Source organism: Rattus norvegicus, chromosome 7, assembly GCF_021556685.1.
Source record: "Rattus norvegicus strain SHRSP/BbbUtx chromosome 7, alternate assembly SHRSP_T2T, whole genome shotgun sequence".
Taxonomy (NCBI): domain Eukaryota; kingdom Metazoa; phylum Chordata; class Mammalia; order Rodentia; family Muridae; genus Rattus; species Rattus norvegicus.
The window spans coordinates 27,385,237-27,412,829 of record NC_141540.1 but is presented as its reverse complement, the minus strand read 5'-3'; the positions used below and the strand labels follow the sequence as shown (position 1 = coordinate 27,412,829).

At 47.7% G+C, this 27,593-nt stretch overlaps 1 protein-coding gene across 4 annotated transcripts in view; it reads right to left on the bottom strand.

Annotated features, from left to right (window-relative positions):
* Syn3 (synapsin III) overlaps positions 1-27,593 on the bottom strand; it is a 448,670-nt gene that overhangs the window by 57,306 nt on the left and 363,771 nt on the right. For all 4 annotated transcript variants that reach the window (XM_087555990.1, XM_087555992.1, XM_087555991.1 and 1 more), the window contains 1 exon segment: positions 22,524-22,586. In XM_087555990.1, coding sequence (XP_087412116.1) covers positions 22,524-22,586 — 63 coding nt within the window.

The window sequence follows — 27,593 nt, the reverse complement described above, 5'->3', positions numbered from 1 at the left end:
TGCTGCTCATCACTTAGACCTGGCTGGGTGGCTGGACTTGGGCCTATTCTGTGAGAACATATTATCAACTTTTCACTTTGCTGTGGCAAAATACCTGACTGAAGTGGCTGAAAGAGGGAAGATTTGAACTGACTCACGGTTTCAAAGAGTCACAGTCCAACATGGTGGTGAAGGCATGGAGGTGGGAACATGTTGGTCTGTGGTGAAGGCTTCTTTTTGTTCACGTGGCATGCACCTGGCTGTAGGCTGAAACTAAAGGTAGGTACCACCTTCAACGGCATGCCAGTCAGGCCTTACCCCCTAAGGGCTCCACAACCTTCCACAGAGCCCCACAAGCTGAGGTCTGAGGATTACAGATATGAGCCTTTGGGAACATTCTAGATTCAAACCGCTGAAGCACTGATCCCCTTCAAGATTCCTCACGGTCTTTCAAAATGCTCTCACCTTCCAGTACCATCACCTTAACACAGGAAACATTTGGGAGTCACAAAATAAGCATCCAGACCATAGACAGACAACGAGGTAGGCAGGTATCAGGAAGACAGTCTGTAAAGGACACGGCAGGTGACAGGTGTTCTGCCGTGCACTGCTGGCAATGCTTGGTGACCTCCTGAAGCTCATCAGCCAGGCCAACCCGGGAGAACTGCATTTGACGCATACCTAGGCTTTACCAAATCATGCCTTCCTCCCAGGCCACTAGTAAGAAAGGAATCAAACAAGATTTCATGCGGAGCATAAGGAAATCTCCAAGCTCTCTCTCTCTCTCTCTCTCTCTCTCTCTCTCTCTCTCTCTCTCTCTCTCTCTGTCTCTCTCTCTCTGTATGTCTGTATGTCTCAGTGTGTCTGTCTGTGTTTCTGTGCCTGTGTGACACTATGCCCCTCATCATCTATTTCTGCAAACTGATGGTTATTATATGCATGAAAGCCTTAGAAAATATGGATTCTTCAAGACCAGAAGGCACTGATGTGAGCATTGGTCTGGGCACCAGGCCACTGTATGCTGTGCTGTGTTAAACTCTGGGAACTTCCTTGCTTATCTCCACCTCGCTCTCCTCATCTGTTAATGGGGTTCAGCATTATAAACATGCCTTCTAGAGGCATGTGGTAAAGTCAAACATGTCCACAGAACGATCAGTGTCACCCGTCTGCCACACCTCCATAATAAATGCTCTCTCGAGGTTGCTTATTTATTTATTGTAGAGTCCAATATACATTAATATCATCTAAGCCATTTTATGTATGGGATTTTTTTTTTTTATTGGCACGGGCGTCTCCCTTCTGGTCCTCTGTTTTGAATGTGGGCTGTACTAGGTACAGCAATGCAGAGCTGTCTCACCTTGAAGCTTCTACAGTTAACTGAATATGGTAGTTAAACCCTTCCTGTTTCTCTCCGCCTTTTAGGGAGTTGGTGAAAATATGCTGACTTGCTTTAAAAACTGGGAGTGTTTGTCTACAGCCAAAGACAGACAGTGATGTGGAGTTCCCCCTTGCCCAGTTAACTCCCTTATGAACTTCTGGGATATTAAAGGCCATGTAAACAAATTTGAAAAACAATACAGTTTGTATGTGTGTGTGTGTGTGTGTGTGTGTGTGTGTGTGTGTGTGTGTATGTGTGTGTGTGTTGGGATGTGACTCACTGTAAAATGGTGAGAATGTTGTATTGAGGTTTGGGGAAATTGGAGGTCAACTGAACATCGGAGCTAGCTGAGCGCTTCCTACACGTTTCCCGGCCTTGTAGGGAGTTAGTGAAAATATATTGACTTGCCTATAACATGTTTTCCCACCCGCCCCCATTTCTGATTAAAGAGTTTAGTTTGAGTTTAATGTGGAAGCTGTACAGGTTTCTCCTCCGGGTGGGGAGGGAAGGGACTGCAGCAGGTGCTGGGAAGAGGCGTGTTAGGGAATGGAGAGGGCAAGTGTTACAGCTGTTAGTGTGGCGGGCGCCCGCAGTGGCAATGGAGAGAAGAGCCTTGGTGTGTGAAGGGCCTTGGAAGGCATCAGACCAACTCTCACTTTTGGCAGATGCTGCGATGGGTGTGCAGGTCAGACTAGGTGACACAGTGTTATGTGTAGGCTAAGAATAAGATAGGCATCCGGTGTGTTCAGGACCTGGCATCGGCTCCCTTCTGCCAGTGGTCCTTAGTGCATGATGCTGAAGACTGCAGGGTGATGCAGATGGACACAAGCCCGCGAATGACAGCTTAATAGCCTGCTGTGAATTTAACGTGCATCAGGAAATTGGATCTGGCTTGGAAACTCATAACCTATCTGTTCACAGATCAGATACCTGCAGATCCAGCTGTGTGGGAGGCTGAGACAGCAGGATGGCTTGAGCCCATGGATATGAGATCAGTCTAGACAACACTGTGAGATCCTGTCTCAAAAAACCACACTCCACACCATACCAACCAAAGCAAACAAAACACCCTTTGGTGCCTATGGTAGTTATGTTAGATACTATTTTACCAATGTGTTTTAGTTGTGCCGAGGTTGGAACCCAGAGGTTTACCTGTTACTGATAGGAGCTCTCCCATTATTGGTGGGTATGATCGCCCATGTCTTTGATCCCAGCTGTCAGGAGGCAGATGCAGGTGGATTTCTGTGAGTTCAAGGCAAGCCTGATCTATATCTGGGCCAACCAGGGCTACTAGCAAAGCCCTGTTCTGGCACTGAACTATGTTTCCAACTTATGTCCATGAGATGTGCTTGGTGGTAGAGTGCTTCCCCAGGAGCCCCTTAGGGGCACAAAAGCTCACACTATGCTCATTGCTAGAGTATATGATGCCGTGGGTCAGAGTAGGGAGAGCCTTTAGGTTCCTACTGGAATCTGGGATATTTTAGATTTGATGAGGGTTAAACTTTCCCAGAGCTTCCAGAAATTTTCTATCACGTTCGACCTGTTCTTGCTAGAGCTGGACACAAGCAGCCTGAGGCATGAATGGGTATGATAGACGAGTCACCAGTGTCTGCCCCTTCACCCTGGGCCTGTGGGAATGGCACCCATATGTCGTCAAGGCTGATCTCAAAATCACAATTAAAAGTTAAATCAGGAATTGGGAGATGGTTCAGTGATTAAACCTTTGCCATAAAAGTGCGAGGATCTGAGTTTGGATTGCTAGAAATCATGTAAAGCTGGGTGTGGTAGTGTGTACCTGTAATCCCAGTGTTGCTATGGTGAGATGGGAGGCCAAGACAAGAGAATCCCTGGATGCTCACACACCAGCTATCTCGGCAAACATGGCAGTAAACAAAGAGACCCTGCCTCAGACGAGTCGGAAGGTGAGGACTTGCGCCTAAGGTTGTCTCCTGATTTCCACATGTGTGCCTCACATACATGGCACCTACATACGACCACATACACATGCATACATATCATACACATACATACAGAGATTAAAAAGAGTAAACCAAAAGACTATGAGGGGTCCTGTGCTAGGGCTAAAATAAAGCGAATGAAAACTCCAGCTTTGCTGGGAACAGCAACATTAGGGACCAGTGATAAGCGAGTCCAACCTAATGAGTTCCTTCTAGAATCACAGTCTTCAAGAGGGCAGCTGCTCTGTTTGCTCACCACTGTGTTCCAGTGTCTAGGACTCCAGCTCTTGTTAAGTAGAAGCATGACTAGTGCAAAGGTTTGGCTCCTAGGAGACTGCCTGCCCCCACGTCTCATGTGTTGGGCATTTACTCCCCAGGGCTCCGGGTGGAGGGTGTGACCTTTAGGTTCTACCCTCATAAGTGGATGAACCCATTCATGGATGAACAGCTTACCATGGGAGCAGCTCGGTTACAAAAGCAGGTTTTCTCTGGTACCATGGCCATGAGCTGTCTGCGTGGCTCAGAGTGGGTTTCTTTCATCTTGACTTGTCAGGACAGTCACGTGGGGTAGCAGGGCAAGTTGCAGAGGCCATGTTAGCTTTCAACCATGCAGGAGGGCAATGGGGGCTGAGGCTGAAAGAACCCCGGGGGCTCAAGCTTTTTTTCTCCTCATCCCACATTAGAATTCGTTTTCCTATCTTGGCCTTCTGGGCACTGAGATTTTTTTGCCATATACTGACATACTCAAGCTTCCAGTATTCTCTTCATGGACTTATATGTCTATCACAAACTAAAACTACTGAATTAAAACCACAGAGAATATGACGCTGTTATTATTATTTATTCTGTAACTGAAGATGTAACAGGGCCCCAGACCTTAGTAGGCCCCCCTAGACCTTAGCACAACTGACCCCCATAACAGAAGTACCACACAGGCTGTAAAGCGTAGCACACAGATAACACCACCAGCCAGACCTAAAAACAGAGGCCTAGTTCATCAAAGTCCATAGTTATGGGAAAGTCTGTAAATGCACTAACCTTGCCTTTTAGCTTCTGTAGTTCTGCATTCTGCTAACTGTTCTTGCTAATGGAAATATGTCTACCCAGATCATGGGTTTTGTGTTTAAAAGCTCACCCTGAGAAAGGCTCAGCCCCCTTGGCTTGAAGGAGAAACTGAAGCCTGGGGACAGGGCACAACTGGGAGGGAAAAGGAGGAAGGAATAAGGGAGGACCCCTGACCTCCCCCGACCCCACCAGGGCTTCTCTCTTTGCTGAGGAAGGAGAGTACTCAAATGTCATTATTCACCAGAGGCAGACATCTCCACCTGGATAGCATCCGGATGAAACCCCGAGAAGGCTGCAGGGCTGCACAGCCCGACACCTTCCAGGCTGAGCAGGATGTGGCCCTGCCTGTCACACCTTTCTTACTCTCATTAATTCATCATCCTCTGGATTCTAGAACTCACAGGGCTCAATGCAGCCTTGGGTCATTGCCCTCGCTAGCCTCTCTGCCTGCTGCGCTGTTTCCGTGGACAGTCACACAGGCTCTGGACAGGCTCCTCACTCCTCTGTGTCACTGTCTCCCCAGTGCCCAGGGATCACCCAGTGAGATCGGCTCTGCGGCTTCCTAGTCCATTCTCAGGCCTGTTTGCACTCACTTCTGCTTCAGACTGTCTTTTAGTGTCTAATCTCTCCAATTACTGTGAAAACAGGCTCTCTCGGCTGACAAACACACCACTGCGTTGCTCGCTCTATGCCTGCAGAAGATGGCTTGGACCTATTTACTCAAATGAACAGCAACCTTCCAGGTACTGACCGTGGTGTAGGAGCGGGCAGTCCTCTTGCACTAAGAAAGTGGTTTTCAAATTGGGCTCCAGGTAGTGGAGTATAGCGGTTTACACATTAAGTCCCAAAGCTGCTGGTGATCGGGGGGTGGGAGGTGGGGGTGGGAGGAAGAAAAGGAATTCAAGGACGGCTTTGGCTTCATAGTGAGTTTGAGATCCTGTCTCGCAAGCAAACTCAAAAGCATGCAATGAAATTGGATTCTAGGGCAGGGGTGGAGCCAGGCAAGATCTCTTGGGCAGTTCTAGACCCCTGCCTTTCTCCAGAACAGAGCCTCCTCTGAGGTCTTCTGTACGCAATGAGGCAATGAGTGTTTTCATTGTTCATTGGACAAAGGGCTGAGGGGTCGAAGGCCGGATTTCACTGCTTTAGAAGCTCCCTTGGGCCCTGAGACTTGTGATTTCAGAAAGAAGAGCAGGAGAGAAGGCCTTGGGCTTGAGGGACGGTACAGGACTTTGGCAGGCATGACATCTGGGAGCTCCTGCTGCAGGATGGGGCCTCTGCGAGGTGCTGGCCCAACAATCAGCTCCTCTGTAGCTGCCTTACCTTCCTGAGGTTTGCAGCAGCGATGCTCAGCCTGGTGTCTGTTGCAGAGGATTTCCACCTCACACTTGCTCCTGAGCTCACTGAGAAAGCAGCTGCCTCCTCCTCTGTGGGTTCAGTAAACAGGTTCGGTTTCCCCAGCCCTCACTGTTACCGCATCCTTAGTGTCTGTCACAGTTCTTCTGAGGACATCCCACAAGGCTTTGCTGATAGTTACCTGGGCGGCATGGGGGTGGGGACGCATGGAGTGAACGGGGTTTTGCCTATTTGGTATTGGGCCAGGCAAGAGATCTGTATGTAAAAAAATGAAATTTTCCTCTTCTCTGCACAAAGGGGGAACGCCTATTTTGGCTATGGTACAAACTATACAATTATCTTCCACAAGGCAGAGCATGTGTGGAGTTAATTGAAATTAATTCTGTGAAAAGAAAATTTAAAATTAAGTGATCGTTGGTGGGTTTGTACGGCTGGTAAAGGGATAAGATCGTGTCATCTTTAAGATTTCTCCTTAGATGATAAAAGCAGGAATAGGCCTGGAATGATGACAGTCAGCACTCAGGCAGAGGCGGAGAGGCAGGGGGTGGGGGAGCAGGGGTCCAGGGAGTAGGGGTAGGGGGCACAGAGCATGGGGGGCAAGGGGCAAGGGGCAGAGAGGCAGAGAGGCAGGGGGTGGGGGGCAGGGGACAGGGGGCACAGGGCAGGAGGTAGAGGGCAGAGGGGCAGGGGGGCAAAGGGAGGCAGAGAGAGGCAGGGAGTTGGGGGGCAGGGGGGCAGAGAGACACAGAGGCAGAGGCAGAGAGGCATAGAGGCAGAGAGGCAGAGAGGCAGAGGCAGAGGCAGAGGCAGAGGCAGAGGCAGAGGCAGAGGCAGAGGCAGAGGCAGAGAGGCAGAGGCAGAGGCAGAGGCAGAGGCAGAGGCAGAGGCAGAGGCAGAGGCAGAGGCAGAGGCAGAGGCAGAGGCAGAGAGGCAGAGGCAGAGGCAGGCAGATCTCTATGTTCAAGGCCAGCCTGGTGTACACAGGGAGTTCCAGCCCAGTCAAGGTTACCTGGTGAAACTGTCACCAAACTAAAAGAAAGAAAAGAAGCAGAACAGTGAGTGTGCCTATGCTATAATATGCCCAGTCAGGCATATGTGTACTGTAGGCCTCCTAAATGCCACCAGCAACTGGACTTGGGACAGTGGCACTCACATTGGTCTTCACCCCCAAATCATAATGAAAAATTAGATCACTGCCTTCCAGGATGGAGAAGATGCAGCCCTCCACAGATAGTGTTGCCTTTTGCTAAGTTACATTTACACATGTGTGCTCTCATACATAGAAACATGTTTATATACGGTACACACAAACATGCAAACACATGTATGTATGTTATATGTATACATGTGACAAAAATGCTGCATAAAATCATATTAAAACCAGAACACAACATGTAAATGAAACAGATGAGTTGTGTGTTTGGACTTGGGTGCCTTCCCCAAATATCTCATTACCATAGGCTAAACTGAGCACAGTTGGCAATCGTGACAGCTGAATGACACAGGGCACAAAAAACCTGAAGAATAGGACTCAGCACCAAGTACTACTCAATAAATGGTTTACACATGACTATTTTTATAGGTTATTTCGAATTTAAAACGCTCACATTTCTACTACAAGCCTACTTGATTTATGTATCTGGAGCATATATTTCCCTTCCCCCTCCCTCCCTCCCTTCCTCCTCCCCCCTTCCTCCCTCTTTCCTCCCTCCCTCTCCCTCTCTCTCTGTTCCTTTCTGGCTATATGTGGACGTGTATGCTTGGATGTGTATGGTGGCCAGACATCAAGTCCAACTGTCCTCAGCACCTGACACTTGTAGGGACAGTAAAGCATTGTCCATACTCTAGAAATCTCTCAGACAGTACCGCCGGAGTGGGCTGCTCTCTACGAAATCAGGCTTGGGCCTACTCAACTACGCAAAGACAAAGGTCACATCAGTTAGGCTTTTGTTTCCTCCACTAGGGAACTGACTTCTCAGAAATCACGTGACCGGAGTCTGCTAATCTAGCCAACACAGTTGGAAGGCCCCTGGCCCGGCTGCAGCACTTCCGTCCTTGTCCTTTTTCCTCTTTTCCTCCCTGACTCAAACTACATAAGCTAGCCCCGCTATTTCAATAAAGGATCTGTCTTCAGAAACAGTCTCCTGGGTTGTTCACGCCCACTATACTTACCGCCGCCCAAGACTCTGCTCACCTCCTGAGACCACTGGTTAGCAACGGCTGATGGGGGCGGAGGCACTTCGCTTTCAGACAAGGTCTTTCATTGGCCGAGAGCTCACCCATTAGGTTAAACTGGCCAGTGAGCCCTAGGGGTTCTCCTGCTTTTGCCTCCTCCGTGCTTCACTACAAGGATTCCATGTTTGTCCCCTTTACAAGGGTTCAGGGTCCTTATGTTTGAACAGCAACCACTTAGCTGAGTGACCTCTCCCTTAGCCCTGACATCTATTGATATTGTATTGGCTGCTTACTTCAGGGGTGGGATCTCAAAGCAGGGGTGGGATCTCCTGCCTGGGATCATCCCTTATCTCTTCTCAGAACGGCTATTCATAGCCCGCACGGTTCGGTTCTTACCTCGCTCTCCCTAACTCTGTTCTCCACCTGCCGTCTACACACTGCTATTAGAGGACTTTCTCTTGTGAATCCGACCACGGCCCCGCCCTGCTTAGCACCCACCGTTGGGTCTTATCGAAAATAATCCAAAACGTGAAACTTTCTGAACATTTTAGCATCAAACCGAAGTGGGGGATTCTGTGCCCTTAAACTGTTTTCATGCATGAAATCATTAACAATAAGCAGGGCCATGTGACAATAAAACTTTATTAACAAAGCCCAATGTATGTGAAAGTAGCATTCGGATTCAGTAGCAGTTTGCTGAGTCTTTGCATTGTGCCTTATTAATGTTTAGATCTGAAAACACCCCCCCCCCCAGGCTCACATTGTGAATGCTCAGTCCTCGTCTTATGGTGATATTCTGAAGACCGTGGATCCCCAAAGAGGTGGAGTCTGGTTGTCAGAAAAAAATCACCAGGAGTGGGCCCTGGCAGATTATAGTTGCTTCTGGTTTTGACTGACATCCTCAGCTGTCATATGAGGAGTGTCTGTCACAGGCTCCTACAGCCACGAGCCACCCTATCATGATGGACTGACACCCTCTGACACCTTGGGCCTCCCTCACAAGCCTTGCTTCCCTTAAGTTACTTCTGCCGGGCATTTTATCACAGATTCAAGGAAAGCGACAAACATATTTGCCAAGATAGTAAGCATTCACCAACTCCTCAGCTTAAAGCAGTTGGGCATCTCATCTATCGATATTTACTGGATAAATGCAAGAGCTATACCTTAACCTTTCGGATTGCTGCAGCAAAATACCTTTGACTGTACAACTGGTGACTCACAGCTCTGGATTGGGACATCCAAGATCAAGATGAGGAGACTCAGTGTCCTGTGTCTACACTCTGCGGAAGGGGATGGTGCATTTCCCAGCCTCTTTTGTGAGCCTATTCGTGAGGGTGGTACCCTCATGTTCTAATCACTTCCTCGAGGACCTGCCTTTCCAACCTCACTTTGAGGGAAGCATAAAGACCCGACTTATAAATTTTGGAAGGATCCCAGCATTCGGGCCATCACAAGCCACTGGGCTCAAACCCTCATAAGCCTTTGCCCCTATTCCAAGCCTTCTGAAGTCCAGGGAGCAGAGACTAAAGTATGTTCACACCCTGCTGCCTGTTTAGACGCAGCCAGGGGTGGAGGGAGGAGGGGAGGACCATGAGGACAAGTTTAATGGACTATTTGGGAGCTAATTATTTTGCTTATTGTGTTGGGCTCCTTTCCTCTTTTCCCTTTAATAAATCAAATCTCCTTGTGTCGGTGATGAGTGCTCGGGTCACTGACTCTTTAGGTCACATTTTTACTGCATTGAGCTGAGTGTAAAATTGAATGGAAGGGAAGGGAGGCACCCGGACAAATGTCAGCCCCGAGGGCAACACCTCCTCCTCCCAGCTCCTGCTCACTGTGCAGAGGAAAGGACTGGTTTTCAACTGCCCTGGGTCCTGGCCTAGGCCGGGAGAGAGCTGAGGACAGGAATGCATCTTATATACCCTGGCTGGCCATCGGTCTTGAACAGAGTTCTGCTAACTGATACCTGAGATGAGCCTGGGGCCTATTTTGATGCAATTCAGAGACGGTGTTTACAAGCCCAGAGAGTGGAATAAGGACTGGTGCTGGTGAATCACAAAGTTTGATGCCAAATTGGGATACACGCACACACAACCACACACACATACACACACAACCACACACACACACAGACACACAACCACACGTACAGCACACACACACACAGAGCACACACACACAACCACACACACACAAAACCACACACACATACACACACAACCATACACACACCACACACACAACCACATGCACAGCACACACACATACACACACAACCACACACACACCACACACACAACCACATGCACAGCACACACACACATACACACACAACCACACACACAGAACCACACACACGCAGAGCACACACACAGAACCACACACACACAGAGCACACACAACCACAGACACACACACAGACACACACACACAACCACACACACACACAGACACATACACACAACCACATGAACAGCACACACACACAGAGCTCACACACACACAACCATAAACAACCACACACACACAACCACACACACATACACACACAACCACACATACACACAGAGACACACACACAACCAACACACACACATAGAGCATGCACACACATACAACCACACACACACACACCACACACACATCACACACCACACACACACACACACAAAACACACTCACCCACATACAAACATATACATACTCTCCACAAAACAAAACAGAGATGATGTTTATATTTTTAAATCCTGAAATAAATACAAAGATGAAGCCCATAGTATATCAAACTGACATTAAATAAAACTTTCCGTGTGTGTGTGTGTGTGTGTGTGTGTACATATGCACATGCTGTGTATATGGGAGTGGGAGAGTATACAAGCACCTGCTGTGTGTATGTGTGTATGTGGATATGAGAATACTAGATCACAAACTTGGTTGTCTTTCTTCAGAATCAATCTCTCTCTCTCTCTCTCTCTCTCTCTCTCTCTCTCTCTCTCTCTCTCTCTCTCTCTCTCTCTGTTTTTGTTTTCAGACAGTCTTTCACTATGACCCGAAGCCTGTTAGTTCAGCTCGTCCACAGAGCCAGCAAGCTACAGGGCTAAGCCTGTCCCTGCTTCACCAGCACTGGTATTTTAAGTATGAATGCCACCCTGCTTGTTTTTCTTCATAGTTCCGAGCCCTCATATTTATGCAGCAAGGGCGATATGGTCTGCACTATGTCCTGGCCCTGAAGTTAGAATTTCAACGTCCACACACAAAGTTCTATCGGAAGACAGCGCTACACATCCCCCCGTGTATCTATGGCTACTTAGTTCTACAGGGGCAAGATGAGTGACTGCAGCAGAGAACATATGGCCACGGGAGGGTAAGAAGTAAGTTGCTGACCTTTGGCCTAGATCATGGGCTAGACGCATTGATATCACCCATGGGCTTGGTACAAATACAGAAGCCCGGGCGGCACCTCCCAACCCCCCACTTAGGCTGGTGACGGAATCTATACCTTAACCACATTCCTGGCGATCTGTCTACACAGGACCGTTTTGGAAGCAGCGCGGATCTAGAGGACAGCATCTTCCTGATGGTAGCTTGCCTGTGGGATAACCCTGTATGCAGTTAGCGGGGATCCTCATTAGCAAGTGAGGAAACAAAAGACCCCAAAGTTGAGTGCTTGCCCAGGGTTATACACTTCAGAAGAGTCTGAGCCAGGACTGCACCTCTCAGATCCATCAAACAACCAACCGGAAGTGTCGGTCATTAGGCTCCGCGGCCCTCAGCAAAGTGAAGGCATCTCCAAGCCCTGTTCCTATAATGTGAAAGTGGAGGCATCGACCCGCTGGCCCAAAGATTTAAATACAACAGGGGACAGACTTCTGGTAAGAGGATGCGAAGATCAGGTGTCCCAAGGGCTTCCTGGCCTCCCCGCAGTCTTAAATAGCTGGAGCTGAGTTGAGGCTGTCCTATCTGCTGGCATGGCCTTTGCCTCTAGGTTACCAACGTCCCTCCCTGGGTTTCCTGATTCGCCGTGGAATTCCTGGTCCCTTGGGCTAGCTAAGATTGAATTCTCTGGTCTAAAATTATGGTCCACGAGTTCCTGCTAATGGCAGGCCTGCATTCTGCAGTTTTGCGTGGCTCCAGGGGTTGTAGCTGCTGTTCCTACTGCTGCTGGGGGTGGGGCTTGGGCATGGCCTTCCTGCGAGTCACACTTGATTGACAGGGCTGTGGAGGAGCTTGGGTCTGCCCGACTCCAGAGTCACACCTACTTAAACTGTCACTGAATACATCCTAACAGATGCCAACACTGCTGTCCCTTGTCTTGTAGGTGTCTGGGAACCTCAGACCCCACCCATTAGCTTCCGGTGGAATTTTTGTATACACACCACCGTGTTCAAGTACCATGCTGTGCAAAAGGCTGGGTAGCGTTCATCTTCTCAGCACTGAGTCTTCCTTGCACTTCAGGCCTCATCCTGGAAGGGGGGTTGGTGGGATAATTGTCAGGGGCGCGGCTAGACATCAGGGTGACAGACAGAGGATCCGACATTGCAGTCTCAAGCATTTTTAGTGGCATGTGAGAGTGAGAACATGCTTCTCCCAATCCCAAACATGCATGCGTATACTCCCAAACACAATAGCAAATCCATATTACGTCTTCCTGGCCTTCCTGGACAAACGAAACTACCAAATTCCCCAAACTCCAGCTGTTTCCAAGAAGCCAGAGTTGTGACTGACTTTCCCTCCAGGAAGCTGGCTGTGCAGCTGTCTGTGCTGAGACGCCAGGAACGCAGGTGGTTGTCTGGGGACATCAGTGCTCCCGTGGGCTGATAGTAAGACTACACTCTTCCTGAGCACTTATTTGTCTAGGGAATGGCTCAACAGACACCAGGCTGTGTTCTGTATGGGCTGCTAGAGCTGCCTAGAAGCTGAACTCTTTGAGCGTGGGCACCAGCACGCAAGGAAACAATATGGACATGTCATGTGCAGCTTTTCGAGACTAACTTCTTCTTGGTCTCAGTTTATCTCACCTGTAAAATAGGTTTGGTAGCAATATCTGCCTTGAGAAACTGCTCTATTCTATTCTATTCTATTCTCTGTCTCTCTGTCTCTGTCTCTCTCTCTCTGTGTGTGGTATGCACACACATTTACATGTATGTGGAGGCCAGAGGTCAGCCTTGAGTGTTGTCTCTCAGAAGCCTTTCACCTTGTCTTCTGAGATGGGGTTTCTCATCAAATTGGAATGAATAGATCAGCTAGACTGGTGGGTTGGTGAGCTTCAGGGATCTGCCTGTCTCTGTCTTCCTGACACTAAGGAGACAAACGCATACCACCTCTGGCTATATAAGACAAACAAACCGTAGATTCTCAGTCCTCATGCTTCTAAGACCAGCCTCCTGCCAACCCAGCCACCTCCCCAGCCTGTAGTCTATAATTTCTCTATTTTCTTTGACTGTCCACGGGGAGGAGAGTGGGAACGAGTCCTCATGCTGAACTCCTCTCTCTGAGGCCCCGAAAGAAAGGCTTCTGTGGGTTTTTGTTACACACAGTTTCAGGATGGGCTGGCAAACACTGTCAGGAAAACAGAAAAGAAACAGAAATCTTAACCAGGACTTTTTTTTTTTAAGATTCGATGCATTCCCTGGGGAGTCTCTGTGTGTCAACATCCACAAGAACTGGCTGTTTATACCTATCCCTCCCACGGAGGCTGTTGTCAGGCCTTTGTGCCCATGACAAATAGGGCTTGAAACCTAGGCTTGGAAGCCACTGATCCTTTCTTCATTCTCTTGAGGTGAATTTTGTTGGCCTGGCATGAGGTCAGTAGACCAGAAAACAATTGCCATTCTTCCATGAAAGGTCAGTGCTCCTCTCAAAGGTACTGCATGCTCCTCAGTGGGGTGTGTGAAATCTCGTAAACATCTATGCTCCGCTGAAGCTGGCTCTATGCCTTATTTCGGGAAGACCTGATTTTGTCAGGGGGTTCCTTAGGGTCTCTGATATCACAAATGAATTAATCCATCTACGGAACTGTTACAGTCATGCCATGTGCCACTCATAGCATTTCCACACTGTGGAAAACAGCGTTCTTTCAACTATACATTGCTTTAGAGATTCTGTGGTGTTAAAAGACTCCATGTCCCAGGTGGGATTAAGTTCTACCCTTTAAGTTCCACACTCTTTGCACAGTCTTTTGGCATGCTCCATGTAAAAGTATTGTATATCTATTGACTTTTGAGATGGTGTCTCATTGGGCAGCCCAGGCTAGCCTTGAACTCACGACCCCATTACTTTAGCCTCCTGTATACTGGGATTATAGGTGTCATCACTCCTGGCTTTACCCTTACTTATACAGGAGACAGTCTCCACAATGTTTTGAGGGCAGGAATTAGGTCCTATTGATTCCCTCACTCCCGGTAGAACAGGCACTGGTCTGTAAATGTACCAGTGGAGGATGTGAGCTTTGGTGTGGGTCAATGACTGCACCCACGGTGTCCTGAGTGAGCTTTGTGAAACACCAGGGTCAATAATACCTCCTTACCAGACAGCACTGTAAGACCCGATGACCTTGATTCTGACCCTGTTTCATGAGTGTGTGTGTGTGTGTGTGTGTGTGTGTGTGTGTGTGTGTGTGAGCATGCACTCCCATCTGTGTGTGTGCATGAGTGGAAGCCCAATACCAACATCAAATGTCTCCCTCTACCACTCTTTTCCTTATTTTATAGACGGGGGTCTTTCACTGAATTTGAGCTCACTATAACAGCCAGATTGGCCTGGCCACTGAACCCCTGGGATCCATTTGCCTCTGTTCTCAGGACATCACTGCTAGAGACAGGCACCACCACGTCTGGCTTGTACGTGGACGCTGGGGATCTGAACTTAGGTCTTCATGTGCTTTACCCATCATACAATGTCTCCAGTGCCCTGCCTCTGATCTGCTAACCTGTGACAGATATCTATCCCCTGGGGACCTGTACAAATCAGGGCTTAGATCTAATTCCCAGGGAGGCTCGGATGATGCATCCTGGCACATAGATGGCCACACATGTGGAAACCGTAATGTGTAAGTAAAATCGAGGCCCATGCACACAGAGGGGAGCTGCATTTATGCTTAAATGACAGGTCCACAGGAGCAGTGCTGACTCCAGGGATGGGGAAACTGCCAGGCAAGCCAAGGACAAGGCGTGAAATGAGGCCAAAGCTCTTTCCAGTGATCCAAGGGTGTGGCAAGTGGAAGGTAAAACACCATAAGGGAAGGTTATAGCCTTAAATCCCTGTGAGTGAGCTCCCAGTCGGGATGACTCTGCTTTTAATATGATACAGAACAGGTTAACGGAGCCATAGAATGCCTGCTCCCTCCGGCACTGAGTGTTCAGAAGGGTGGTATTTTAGAATCCAAAGGTAGGAGTCCATGTCTAAAGGTATGTGTGGTCCACGTGTGAAATACACATGGACACGAATACGCAACGGATTACCCTTATTCATAAAGCCAGGCCCTGATCCTGCACGTCACATCCCTCACACCCTACAGGCTTCTGCTGACCACAAGACATTGATGACTGTCCTTTCTGGCAGACTCCCCGTGTCAGGAGGATCTTATGACTTCTTAACTGTTCCCCTGGGCCCAATTCCTCCACTCGCTTATCTTCCCCTCCCCCTTCTCCAGCATGGAGGTCTAGGGCCACCTCCGCCCACTTGAAGAGCAGACACTCCTGGGAAAGTTTGCTACGTGAGTCAGCCTAAGGATTGCTTGGAGCTGATGAGAGCGGCAAACCGGGACAATCGGAGTGTGTGAGGTGCTGGGCCTGTAGGGGGCGCTGCATCTGGGGCTGGCACCTGGTCCTCGGGAACAGATAGGACCACTCTAGGATGCTTTAGCTCTGCCATTCGCTGCCTGCTGCTTCTTTCGGAGGCGTGGCAGGAAGAGTTAGGACTTCAGGTTCTCCTGCTCATTTTAGTTCAGAAAGTGGTTGTTTGAAACAATGGTTTATATTTGCAGTTGCACGCGGAAGCTCTCTTGCGGTAACTGTATAGCCGCTTTACCTGTCACCTTCCTAAGCAGGACTGGTGTTGTCACTATAACCCCAGGTGGGACTTTGGAGATTAAAGGGCATATAACCAGTGTATGGGGAGTCCAGACTCAGGTCAGAGACCCCGTGAAATATTCTACATGCTTTCCCCACACTGCATCTGGGACTCGACCCTTTCCCTTTTTTCTTGTTTGAAAGTAGATATCGCTATATTCTCTAGGCTAGCCTTTAATTCCTGGGCTCATGTTATCCCTCTGCCTCAGCCTCCCCCGGAGGTGCCTTGAACTTGGCTTGTAATGCTGCGATGGTGTAATAGTTAATTTTCTCATTGCTGTAATGACTGACGGAATCTACGTCAGCCATGAAGGACTTACTTTGATTCACAGCGTGGGAAGTCATGGTGGGGGGGAGCTTGACACAGCTGGTCATGGTGCAGTCACAGTAAAAGCAGAGAGGGATGGGTTCCAGCTCATTTCCCCCTGTTTACCTCGTCTGGAACCCTAGCTTAAGGCACGGTGCTGTTCACACTCAGGGGGAGTCTCCCCTCTCAGGGTAACCCTTTCTGGAAACACCCTCAGACACATCCAAACACGGATTTTTTTCCCATGGTGATTTTAAAACCCTTTAAGGTGATAATGAAGATGAAGCCATAATATGGTGGCATATTACGTCATTCCTTTCAATGGACTAAAACTACAGACACTCATCAGTGAAGAGTAATACAGGGCTCTACCAGACGTGTCACTTTTTGTTTCTTTTTGAGTTGTCATTGCCCAACTAGGTACATAGTAGGCTAAACTCTGTATCTCAGCTTAGCCTCTAACTTAGAGCAATCCCCCTGCCTTAACACCCCTTGAATGGAAATTATAGGCTAGAGCCCTCATATTTGGAATGATGAGGCCTTCATGGTGAAGTTACCAGTGACAAATAGCAAACTATTTGCACCTACACATTTGGCTCAATTTTAGGGGGTTGGACATCTGACATTAAGACTTCCTGTGTAATGGTAAGAACACCCCGCTTGAGAAGTGTGGACAGTTGCCAGTGTTCTTTTTGCTGCACAGTTGCTCCTCCGATAAGCCTGACTCTAACTTTTCCTCTCTGCCTTTCCCACCAGATGCTCGTAGACTCCACCAGGTCTAAGCTTCTTCACCTATGCTTCATGCTTTTGAGAAGGCTGCGTACAGCATCTCCGGTCCTCCAGGACTAGACAGCACATCCCTTTGTTAGTTGCTCTTCACTCACCGATTTGTCAGTGTCTTCCTTGACCTCCTAGAATTAGAGCGCAATCAAGAACTGACCACACACTTCTAGCCATAGACTCTTCCTTTGTTCTGGAGATCACAGATCCAAAGCTATATTCTCAGAGTCCGTTATGGTTTCAAACCTTGTTTTAGTCTGAAATCTAACACAACCATGGAAAAGGACACACTACGCAACAGGTGATTCTGTGACTAGACACAAAACGAACTTCCCTGTAGCCATCCCACTTAGGCCTCAGCTCAGTGAGCACGAGCCCTGAAGGTAACGTCTGCTCTAGCCTGTTTGTTTTGCAGAGTTAGACATGATCTGGGGAGCTGTGCATGTCAGGGGAGTATTCAACCACTATGGCTGCCCTTCTTGGGGTTTCCTAAATCTTTTATCACCCAAAAATATCCTAGTTAACTACAGGAACCTAAAAAACTATAGGTTCCTTGGAGCTTTCAACGTCATTCTCAACTTCATGTGAATGAAATGATCAAATTCAGCATCCCTTGGTATCTGACTTAGTTTTCTCTTATATTTTTGGTTGTGAGCCCAGTCTTTAACAGCTGAGCCATCTCTCCAGCCCTGGTTTTCTCAATAGCGTGTTTGTGAGATTCCTTCATACTGCACCCGTAGTTTAGTTTCCTTGTATTGCTGAAATGTCTAGCTTGCATGAATACACAGTGATTCTGTGTACTGTTAACAGATACATGCGTTTTGGAAGTTAACATCAAAACTATTATGAACAATTGCTCTGGTTTGTATGTGATACATTTAGAACCAGATATACCAAAAGAACTCCTCTGTCTTCAGCTTAGAAGACAATAGGTTCTGTGTCCTTGCCAACACTTAGTGTTATTAATCTTTTCATTTTTAGCTACTCTGGTGGCTATAAATTTCATTTTCACAATGGGTAATACAGCTGACACCATTTTCACCTATGCCTATTTGTCATTTGCTGAGGTAAGCGTTTGGCAACCTGACACTCACTTGACTCATACTGAGTTTGTGGCCAAGTGCGCTCTCTGATAGCTCATGATGTTTAGTCATCTCCTGTTGACTTCAGTTGGGTTGGGGTTCTCAGAGCTGGCTCAGGCATCTACCGTTCTACTGACCGCTAATATCCACCGAGCACCCGCTTGTTCCTGCATTGAACTAGAACATCGTGTGCAAAATTTCTCTTAATCCTTACAACCGGTATGTGACATTGATACTACTATCATTATTGTCACTGCACAAAGGACAGAATTATGGTGGGGGAGGGTAGGTGAGGTAACTCATCTACAGCATCACAACTCACAAGTGGTGGAATTCTAGATTCAAATGAGTATCCTTAGTTGCTGTAAGGTGCTGCTTCTGAAGAAGAAAACATTGAGAATTTAACACCGTAAACACTGGGTATACCTAATCCTGTAGAAACTTGATGGCCCATGGAAGGAGGATTCCTTGGGGGTTGCACCCTCTCAGAGTTGAAGGGGAGGGGAGTTGGAGTGAAGAACTCTTGGAGGGGGAACCGGAAGTAGGAGATACATTTGGGATGTACATAAATAAAACAATTAATTAAAGATAAAGACAGAAGACAATCTCTCACACTGAATTTGTAATAGATTATGAGAGCCTAAAAAGAAGCTGTAAGAACCTGTCTGTGCATGCTCATGTCCCTTATATAAAATGGCGCAGCAGCTGCCCCTTCTGTGTGCAGTTTCTGTATACACAGCCCAACATACACAGCACGTATGCTTTTGGAGAATAATGGCAGGAAAAATAGACATGTTTAAGTATAGAGACAAGCTTTTCTTATTCATTTCCAGTCTGTTGATTGACCCCACAGCCATGGATCCACTGATATGGAGTCCCGTCTGGACTCTGAAATACTATGATATTGATGTTGAACTCTACAATCCCCATGGTGTTATCTGCTTTCCAGCCTTGTAAAACATTCAACAGAGGAAATAAAGTCAATTTTATCCAAATGCAATGATTTTTCCTTCCATTTAACCGTGATGATGTTTGGGACTGAATAGTTCTTCATGGCAGGAGGCTGTCTTGTATACAAGGGGTGTTGAACAGCACTCAGGCTCCTTCCTGGTAGATTCCAGAAGGACCTCCCTGTTACCCCCAACTGTAAAATCTAAAACTGTTTTTAGATAAGGTTCAGTGTCCTCTAGGAAGCAAATCCCCAACTGCTTATCTAGCCTCCCTTCTGGAAAGCTCGGGGCATGCCCTGCCCCCACCTGTCCTAGTTTTCTGTCTATTGCTGTGATAAACACCATGATCAATGGGAACTTAGGGAGCCAAGGGTTTTTTTGGCTTACATGTTTCAATTATAGACCATCCCGGGAAAATATCAGAGCAGAACTTCAGATTAAGCAGGATCCTGGAGGCAGAGACCATGGAGGGGTGTGCTTACTGGCTTTTTCACCGTGGCTTGCTCAGTTTGCTTTCTTTCTTTCTTTCTTTTTTTTTTTTTTCCCGGAGCTGAGGACCGAGCCCAGGGCCTTGCGCTTGCTAGGCAAGCACTCTACCACTGAGCTAAATCCCCAACCCCTCAGTTTGCTCTCTTACACCAACCAGGACCACCTTCCTAGGAATGGTACTGCCCACATGAATCGTTAGTCATGGAAATGCATACCCCCTCCGGACTTGTCTGCAGGCAATCCAATGGAGGCAAAGACTATGTCCACTGGATGCTGAAATGGCTTTGCAAAACATCAAGGTCATTGATACTTCCTTACTAGGTATCTTTAGGGCATGCTTTTCCTGGAAGTCTCCAGCCACCCATTTCCCTTCTTAGGAGACCGGCACAAGGACTGTAAGAGGTACATGCTGTGCTCTTTACCCTCTCAGCAGGAACATGATGTCATTTGCTCAGTCAGCTTTTCCAGACTGTTCCTTGCAAGTTTTCTAATTTCCTCCTTTGCCCCGTGCCAGCATTCTAGAAAAACCCGTGTTTACTGTGGTCTGTGTTACCTTTCTGCTTTGGGGACTGACTTCTTGACTTTTGGGACTTCCCTCTGGCCTATGAATTGCAAACGTGTCTGTAGGCACTTCTTTATTTCCTCTTGGGGATTACCTTAAGTTTTAGGGTTAAAGCTAAGTTGTTGGGGCCCTCTAACTTTACCAGAACTATCCAATGTGATGGTAGTGGATAGATAGAAAAGAGCAACTGGAGAAACAAGGGTCAAGTGACAAGAACTTGGTGACCATTTGGACATGGAGGAGGCAGAGACAATGACTTGTACATCTCTGAGTTGTTTTGTGCGGTTTTGCTGGGCTGGAAATGGAAGCTATGCTGGGGTCTGGGGTGTGCTAGCCAAGCCTCTCCCCCCGAGATACCCTTGCTATTTGATTTCAGTTTCAAAATAACAGAATGGCAGGTTCTTTTGCAGAGGTGGAAGTCACATGAGAGGAAGAAGATGAAGAAGAGACAGGGAGATAACAGACACTGTTTGGAACGTTTCCATGGAGTCGAGGGGACAAAATACAGGAGGTAATTGGAGACAGGAACTTGATTGCATATATAGGGAATGTGACTCAGGAGGCTGTTGAGATGAGAGCGTCACCTGAAGCCGAAGGAGTTAGTGAGAGACAACGCTGTGCTTGCTTATGGAGTGGCCACTAGAGGAAAATTCTAGGACAGAAGGGATTCCCGGAAAGCTTAAGAGATAAGGATGCCCGTTGAATTAAGGCCCATGAAGGCCATTGGGAACCACAGGGAAATCCCTTTCAGCCCAAAGAAAGTGGAGGAGGAATAGGAGGATGAGGAGGAAGAGGAAGAAAAGACAAGGATGTAGAGGAGGAAGAAGGGAAGGAGGAGGAAGCTACTGCCATGTTGTATATGTGGAGGAGGGAGTGGGGAAAGAGGGAATAGGTTTCTAGAGAGGAATCCCCTCATCTGTTCATCAGGCCCCACCCAGGCCCTGGAATATAATAATGGGAAAAGAGGCAAAGTTTCCTATCTTTATCCCGTGTGTGTCCTAAGGAGTCTGCACTTATTATGGTTTAGATATTAGATGCCCTCCCCTACTCCAGCAATGAAGGTTTGGTCCCCACTGTAGCAATTGAGAAGCAGAGACTTGGTGGGGGTGGTTGGATCAGGAGGGCTCAGAGCTCGTCCGTGGGTTCATAGCTTGATGGATTTCAAGGGGAGTGGTTTTTATGCACTCTACTAATTTCTCCTTTCTCTCACTCCCTCTCAGCGGCCACAGCACAAACAGTCATGATTCACCACACCCTCTCTGCCATGACCAACTGTGCCAGCATAGCCCCCCAAACAGGGCCAGATGACTGTGACTCAAAAATTCCGAAACAGCCTGAAACAGACAGACAGACAGACAGAAAACATTTCTAGAAGCAGATTTTCTTACCCATTTTGTCACAGAGACAGAAGACTGTTCATATAGAAAGATGCATTTTTAGAGGTTGTTACTACAGCCATCATCTAATGGCTGAAGAAGCCTCAAGAGGCTGGTTTAGAACTTGCCTCACCCTGCCCTGCCTGACCCTGAACCTTTGACCTTTTCCTTATCCCACCTGAATGGGAAGAACAGGATTGGAAGAGAGCTTCAGGCAACCTGGCAGGCAAAGACAGGCCTGAAGGGCAGGCCTGTTTGGCTGTCTGAGCTGGTCAAGGCAAAGCTGTCTTCTGCTGGGCAGAGGTATAATACAATAGTTCCCCACTGCGCTCAAGTCCAGGATTGAATTTTCCTCTTCACTGGCGCTGACCCATCCCTACATCCCTCTCCCTGGAGGCAGGTACACGAACCCATGAGATGTGATCCTGGAACAAGAGACTCTAGCCATTTGGCTTGCACGAATGGATCAGCGTTTTCCTCCAAACTGAGTTGAGCTTTGACACTTGCACCTGAGAGGCTGACCAATCCAGCCTCCTTGGATGCCATCTGAGACTGTGTTAAATACCCTGTTCAGTCTGGCGGAAGCTGGCTGACTCCAGGGGCTCCCGCTGTGCAGCCCTGTTTGCACCTTTGTGGTGCTAGCTCAGCAAGTGATGCAGGGACAGATCAGGCAGGAGCTTACAACACAGAGGAGATGATAATGGCTACTTGATACAAAAGAATCATTATTGAAAAGGGTCTTGCTTTCATGTCTCTTAAGCTATAATCACAGAGAACCGCAAGCTATCAATTCAAGGTGAAGCCCAGAGCTCAGGCTGAGTTAGACAGAGCATGCAGTGCAAGCTTACAGGAATATGAGCTGGGAGCAGAGGGAGAAGGGTTGTGGATTCCTTCTGACACTGTCTTCCAGGGGGACTGGGCCAAGTGCAGAGGGGAAACAGAGAGTCCAGGGAAGCTGTGGTTGTACCCACTATGTGTGTTCAAGTGCTTCTCATACCTTTCCCATGCCAGCATGAGCGTGTCCCAGCTTGATCACCACAGGGAAGTTCGGGGCTGTGAGCTGAAAGACACGAGAGGAAATCACTTATTAGCAATCTCAGAGCACTGCCACAGAGAGGCTCTGGGCTATCAGTTCTGTAAAAGGTTTTACTCATAGAATGCTGGTCAGGGCTCCCCCAGAATGCTCTGCGGGAGCCCCGCTATCACTCCCACAAGCCTCTGTACATCTGAACTCCCAGAACCAGCTTGCCTGGGGGCACCCAAGAGACTGCAGGCATGGAGATGTTCCCATCGACTGATTTTTAAATGTTGGCTTGACCGTAGTGCAGCTTCAGGCAAAGCACCGCATGGACCCAGGCCTTTATCCTCATCTGCAAAATGGGGAAGATAATACCAGTCCACCCAACGGGGTGGTCATGAACATGGCAGGAATTCTTTTTTTTAAAAAACCTATTTTACTATTTTATGCGCATAGATACTTTGTCTACATGTATGCGTGTGCACCACACGTGTGCCCGGTGCCCACAGAGGGTATCCCATGGACCTGTAGTTACAGATGGTTCTGAGCTGCCACATGGCTGCCAGGGATGGAATCCAGGTCCTCTAGAAGGTTAGTCAGTACTCTTCACCGCTGGAACATCTCTTCAGCCCTATGTCAGGAACTCTAAAATGGTAAGGTTAGAGAAAAATAGTTTCGTTTTCCTAGCACACTTCTGCCTGGAATAACACTCTAGGTGCATGGAGTCTCATTACCTACAGCAGGAACTCATGTCCAGTTTGCTACCCTTAGGCACCATGTTAAATAGCCTCTCGGTGTTGGCTTCTTTGAAGCATCCCACAGTTTTCCAGGCCTTATCTGCACGGTCTTTCAGACACTTCTGGTCCATATACGAGGGTGAATAGAGAATCTATGCTTCAATCTGTACTGTCGGCAACATTTTCTCGAGGCATGAGCATGCGTCTCTCCCCTTGACACTAACGGAGAACGGTGAGAGGAAAATAATCTGAGAGGAAAGCGGGGTTCGCACCTGAACTTCGATTTGCTTTATGCCACTCTTACACTGTTTGAAGGGTGTTTGCTTGGTTTGTGGGAATCTATTCTGGTCTGCTTGAGGTCAAAGTTCATCTCTCCTGGCTATGTAGCGATGATGGAGGTCTCTTCCTTTTGAGTCGTCAAACTGTCCCTCAACAGGAGTCATCATGTCTCTTTCTCTAGGCTGTACAGATAGGGATCTATCACCCTATCCTGGATTGTTCCCAACAATGAACTTGTCCATACACATGAGGGGCCCTGAGGAATGCCATTCTTCTCTCTGGGTGTCTACTACATGATCTTGGCAATGGCTGTAAACACCTAGTTGATTAAAGGAACACACTTCTGAGTGTATTTGTGAGTATATTCCCAGAGCTGACTAGATCTTCAGACTTTGACCTAATGAATGGATCAAGCCCTCAGTGGATTCGAAGCAGGATGGCCCAGCTGGGAGATAGTAAAATGTCCCTGGTGGAGGAAGTGTCCGGGGAACTATGTCCCGTCCTGGTCTCTTCCTATCAGAGTGCCATTCTGTTCCCTCTCCACCATGATGTGAGCTGTTGCTCCCTTCCCTGGGACGGACTGACCCATTTGAAACGGTGAGCCAAAATAACCCCTTCCCTCATCATGTTGCTTATGCCAAGTATTTGGTTAAAAAGAGAAAGAAGAAAAAAAGCAAGGTATATATCATCTCATTACATTCCCACAGTGATCCCTTGAGGAATTCTGGGAAGGTATGCATTTATTTATTTATTTATTTATTTATTTATTTATTCATTTATTTATTTATGTCAGCATTTTGCATATAAGAAAACTCTCCAGCTGAGGACTTCAGTTGGATTCTGTAAACCCCGAGCTTTTCCCGCTTAATCCAGGCTAAATATTACCACACTCCTGAACCCCCCCCCCCCAAGGTGAGCCAATTTATCTTTTAAATAAGTAGTATTTGATTTTGATACCCAAAGCAATATGCACTCACTGTAAATGTTTGGAAACTTCAATAAAATATTAAGTATAAAAAAAGGCAATAACAGTCATCCCAGACCTATGGTCTGCTAGTCTGGGAGAGAGGGAAAAGCCTTATAGTTTTATTTTTTATTTGTTCTGTTTTTATGAAGTTGAGAGTGCAGTACATAGCCAATTTCATTTTCCTCTCTTTCTACCCAATATGAAGTGATGAGAGTGCTCCTGGTGCCTACTGTGGGTTTCACATCTGAAAGAGACTTCAAGAGCAGCATCAGGACATCGCATTGTTGAAACAAAACCCTGCCCAAGCAATCGAAAGCCAGGATGTAGTTCTTTCCTTGATGTAACCCGTTCCCTCCCACCCTAGAGGGGACCAGTGTGTGGATTCCGTGTTCATTCTCCCTCCACATTTGTTCCTCACCTTACTATTATATGACTCTAGCAAACACTGCACATCTTTGAACGTCAGCTTTCATGCTTTAAAAACATATTCTTTCACAACTTCATGCACACATGCATACTCTGACTCTGTTGCCCCCATTTTTAATCCTCTTCCCCTCCCATCAAACACCTTCTTCCCTCAAGCCCTCCTTCTCCTTTCATGTCTGTTTATTTGTCTGTGGTACACTGCTTTAGATTAGGGCTGCCTGCAAGAACACAGGTGGGGGAGCCATTTATTTGAAGAAGGCACACTAGCATCTGCACCACTGAGGAGTATGACTCTCTCACGCCCCCCCCATGTTTAACTGCCTACAGTTCCTCAGGGAGGGGCGGGGCCTTATTGGCCTCTCCCTCATCCATGAGGGCACATTGATAGGCACAGCCTTGTGTCATAGCCAGTGCTTTTGTGAGTTCATGAGGGTGCCACACTCATGTTTTTCACATTTCTCCCTCTGCCAGCTCTTAGATTCTTCCCACCTCCCTTTCTGCAACTTTCCCTGAGCCTTAGAGAGGGTGACATCCTTGCCACATTTAGGACTGAGAACCCCACCCTTATTCTTAGCATTTGATCAACTATGAGCCCCTGCATTGGCTGTCACCCAATGTAGACAGACGCTTCTCTGACCAAGGCTGGGAGCAGCACTGATCTGTGGGTATAAATGTAAATATTTAGAAGGCACTTTGACATCACATTCATATAGCAAACTAATTGTATTATATTCTTGCCTAGGGCCTACGATTCCTCCAGCCCTGAGAGACTTCCATTTTATCTATCTGACCAGTGTGAGGCACACACCGAGTGCATTTTCATTAGGGATCTTTTGTTACCTGGCATAATCATTGCACGCAGTCATCTTTGCAGACTGTAGACAAACTCAGCAATTGAAAGATTGGAGGCTGACCTGGAGGGGAGATGTGTGTTCTCTTGCATCTGCCCTGCCCATACTGGTCACAGGCAGCCCTGGCGAGACCTGGAGGGAGCATGGCATGCCACTGGTTCTGTCTTGATTTTAGGACAGATATTAGTTTTCTGATCTGCAAAAGGGGTTGGTAATAGTGAATTTGTAGGGCTCTAAGGCAAGGGTGTGGCAAGAGGGAAGAATGAGGAGTATAAACTGCTTAGCTAAAAGTACTGAAATCGCAAACATGAAGTAGAAGAGAGGGGTGGGAAGGATGCTCTAACCCTGGGAGGAAGAGGGGGAGGTTTCAAGTAGACTGGATGATGGAGTCAGGGAGTAGAGGCTCTGGTCCCCTGGTATCTTCTAATCTGGGATCTGGATTGAACTCCACGCATACCTGTCCTGCAGTGTTTGGCTACTTTCCCTCGAGTGAGCAAACGTGTGTGGTTCTTTCCCTCCATCTCCTTCTCCCTCACCTTGCCTGCTACTGCAAGCAAATTTCCACAGAACACTTCTGTGTAAACGTCCTTTGGCCTAGTATTTTATCTCCAAGGAGCTTTCCAGAGCAACATAGGCAGAACTTGGAGATATCGGATAGGTTTTTACAGTCAGTTGTTTTACCTCCAGAAATCAAACTAGGTGCCCTGAATCTGCATGTGAAGAGTCCACCCATGGTATCCCCTCCCCCACCCCAGACTAAGACTGATAGTTTTCCAAGGATCATGGCAGAGTCAGGAATAGAACCTCTTGCTTCAATGTACCTTAGCGTCACTTCCTTCCTGGGCTTTATAGACAAGAAAACAGAATAAGCTGTTCACATGAGCTCAGATAGGTTAGAGCAGCAGCTCAGCCCCGTGGCGACCCATCCCTTCTGCCCTGTTCCCTCTCTCCCATGCTGTTTCTATGGACCCCGAGAGCCATTCCTACTCCCACCCCTTTGCCACAGCCCAGCCCCTCCCCACACACAGACAGGTCACAGAGGACAGAAAACATCTTGTTAGCTGGGCTATTTTTTCTCTTCCCTTTGCAACAATAGCTTTATTTAGTTTCCTTGGGGATGGTTTCTCAGGGACCCTTTTCCCGGTCCCATGGCCCCAGACGCTCCAGAGTTCAGCACTGCCCCATGGCAAGAGGCCTGACATCCTGTTGGAGGGGGAAGATCCATCTTTGAAAACAGATTCCCCACCCTGATAAGGCCTTATTCAAAAGTACCCAAATAAGCTAAAACAAGTGGGGCAGCCCTGTGTTCTCGAAGGGTGTTCCCCTGGGAAGATCAGAGTCCGGCAGGCTGAGCCAAGGTCAGTGTTCTACCAACCCTGTCCTCAAGCTGAAACTGGAACTGAAATTATACAATGGGCACTTGGGGCAACTTCCTACCCAAGGTATTCCATCTATAATCGTGGTAATAAAGATTTAAGCATGTGAAGAATTAGGTCCTGGCTGAGCCACTGTTACAGTCTGAGTGTGTCTCCACGGGTTCGTGGAGGAAACCTGGACTCCAGCTTTGTGTGAAGGTGACAGGACATTTAAGAGGTTTATGGTTTATCGTGCTTAGGTCATTGGAGGACATTCTAGTCAGCTTTGGTGGGGTATGGCTAGCTACGTAAAAGTGTAACCAGGGGCCTTCCCCACTGCTTTGACTCCCTGCCTCCCTGTATGATCACTCACTGTGCTAGTTAATTTTTGTCAATTGGACACACACTAGAGTCATCTGGGAAAAGGAGCCCCA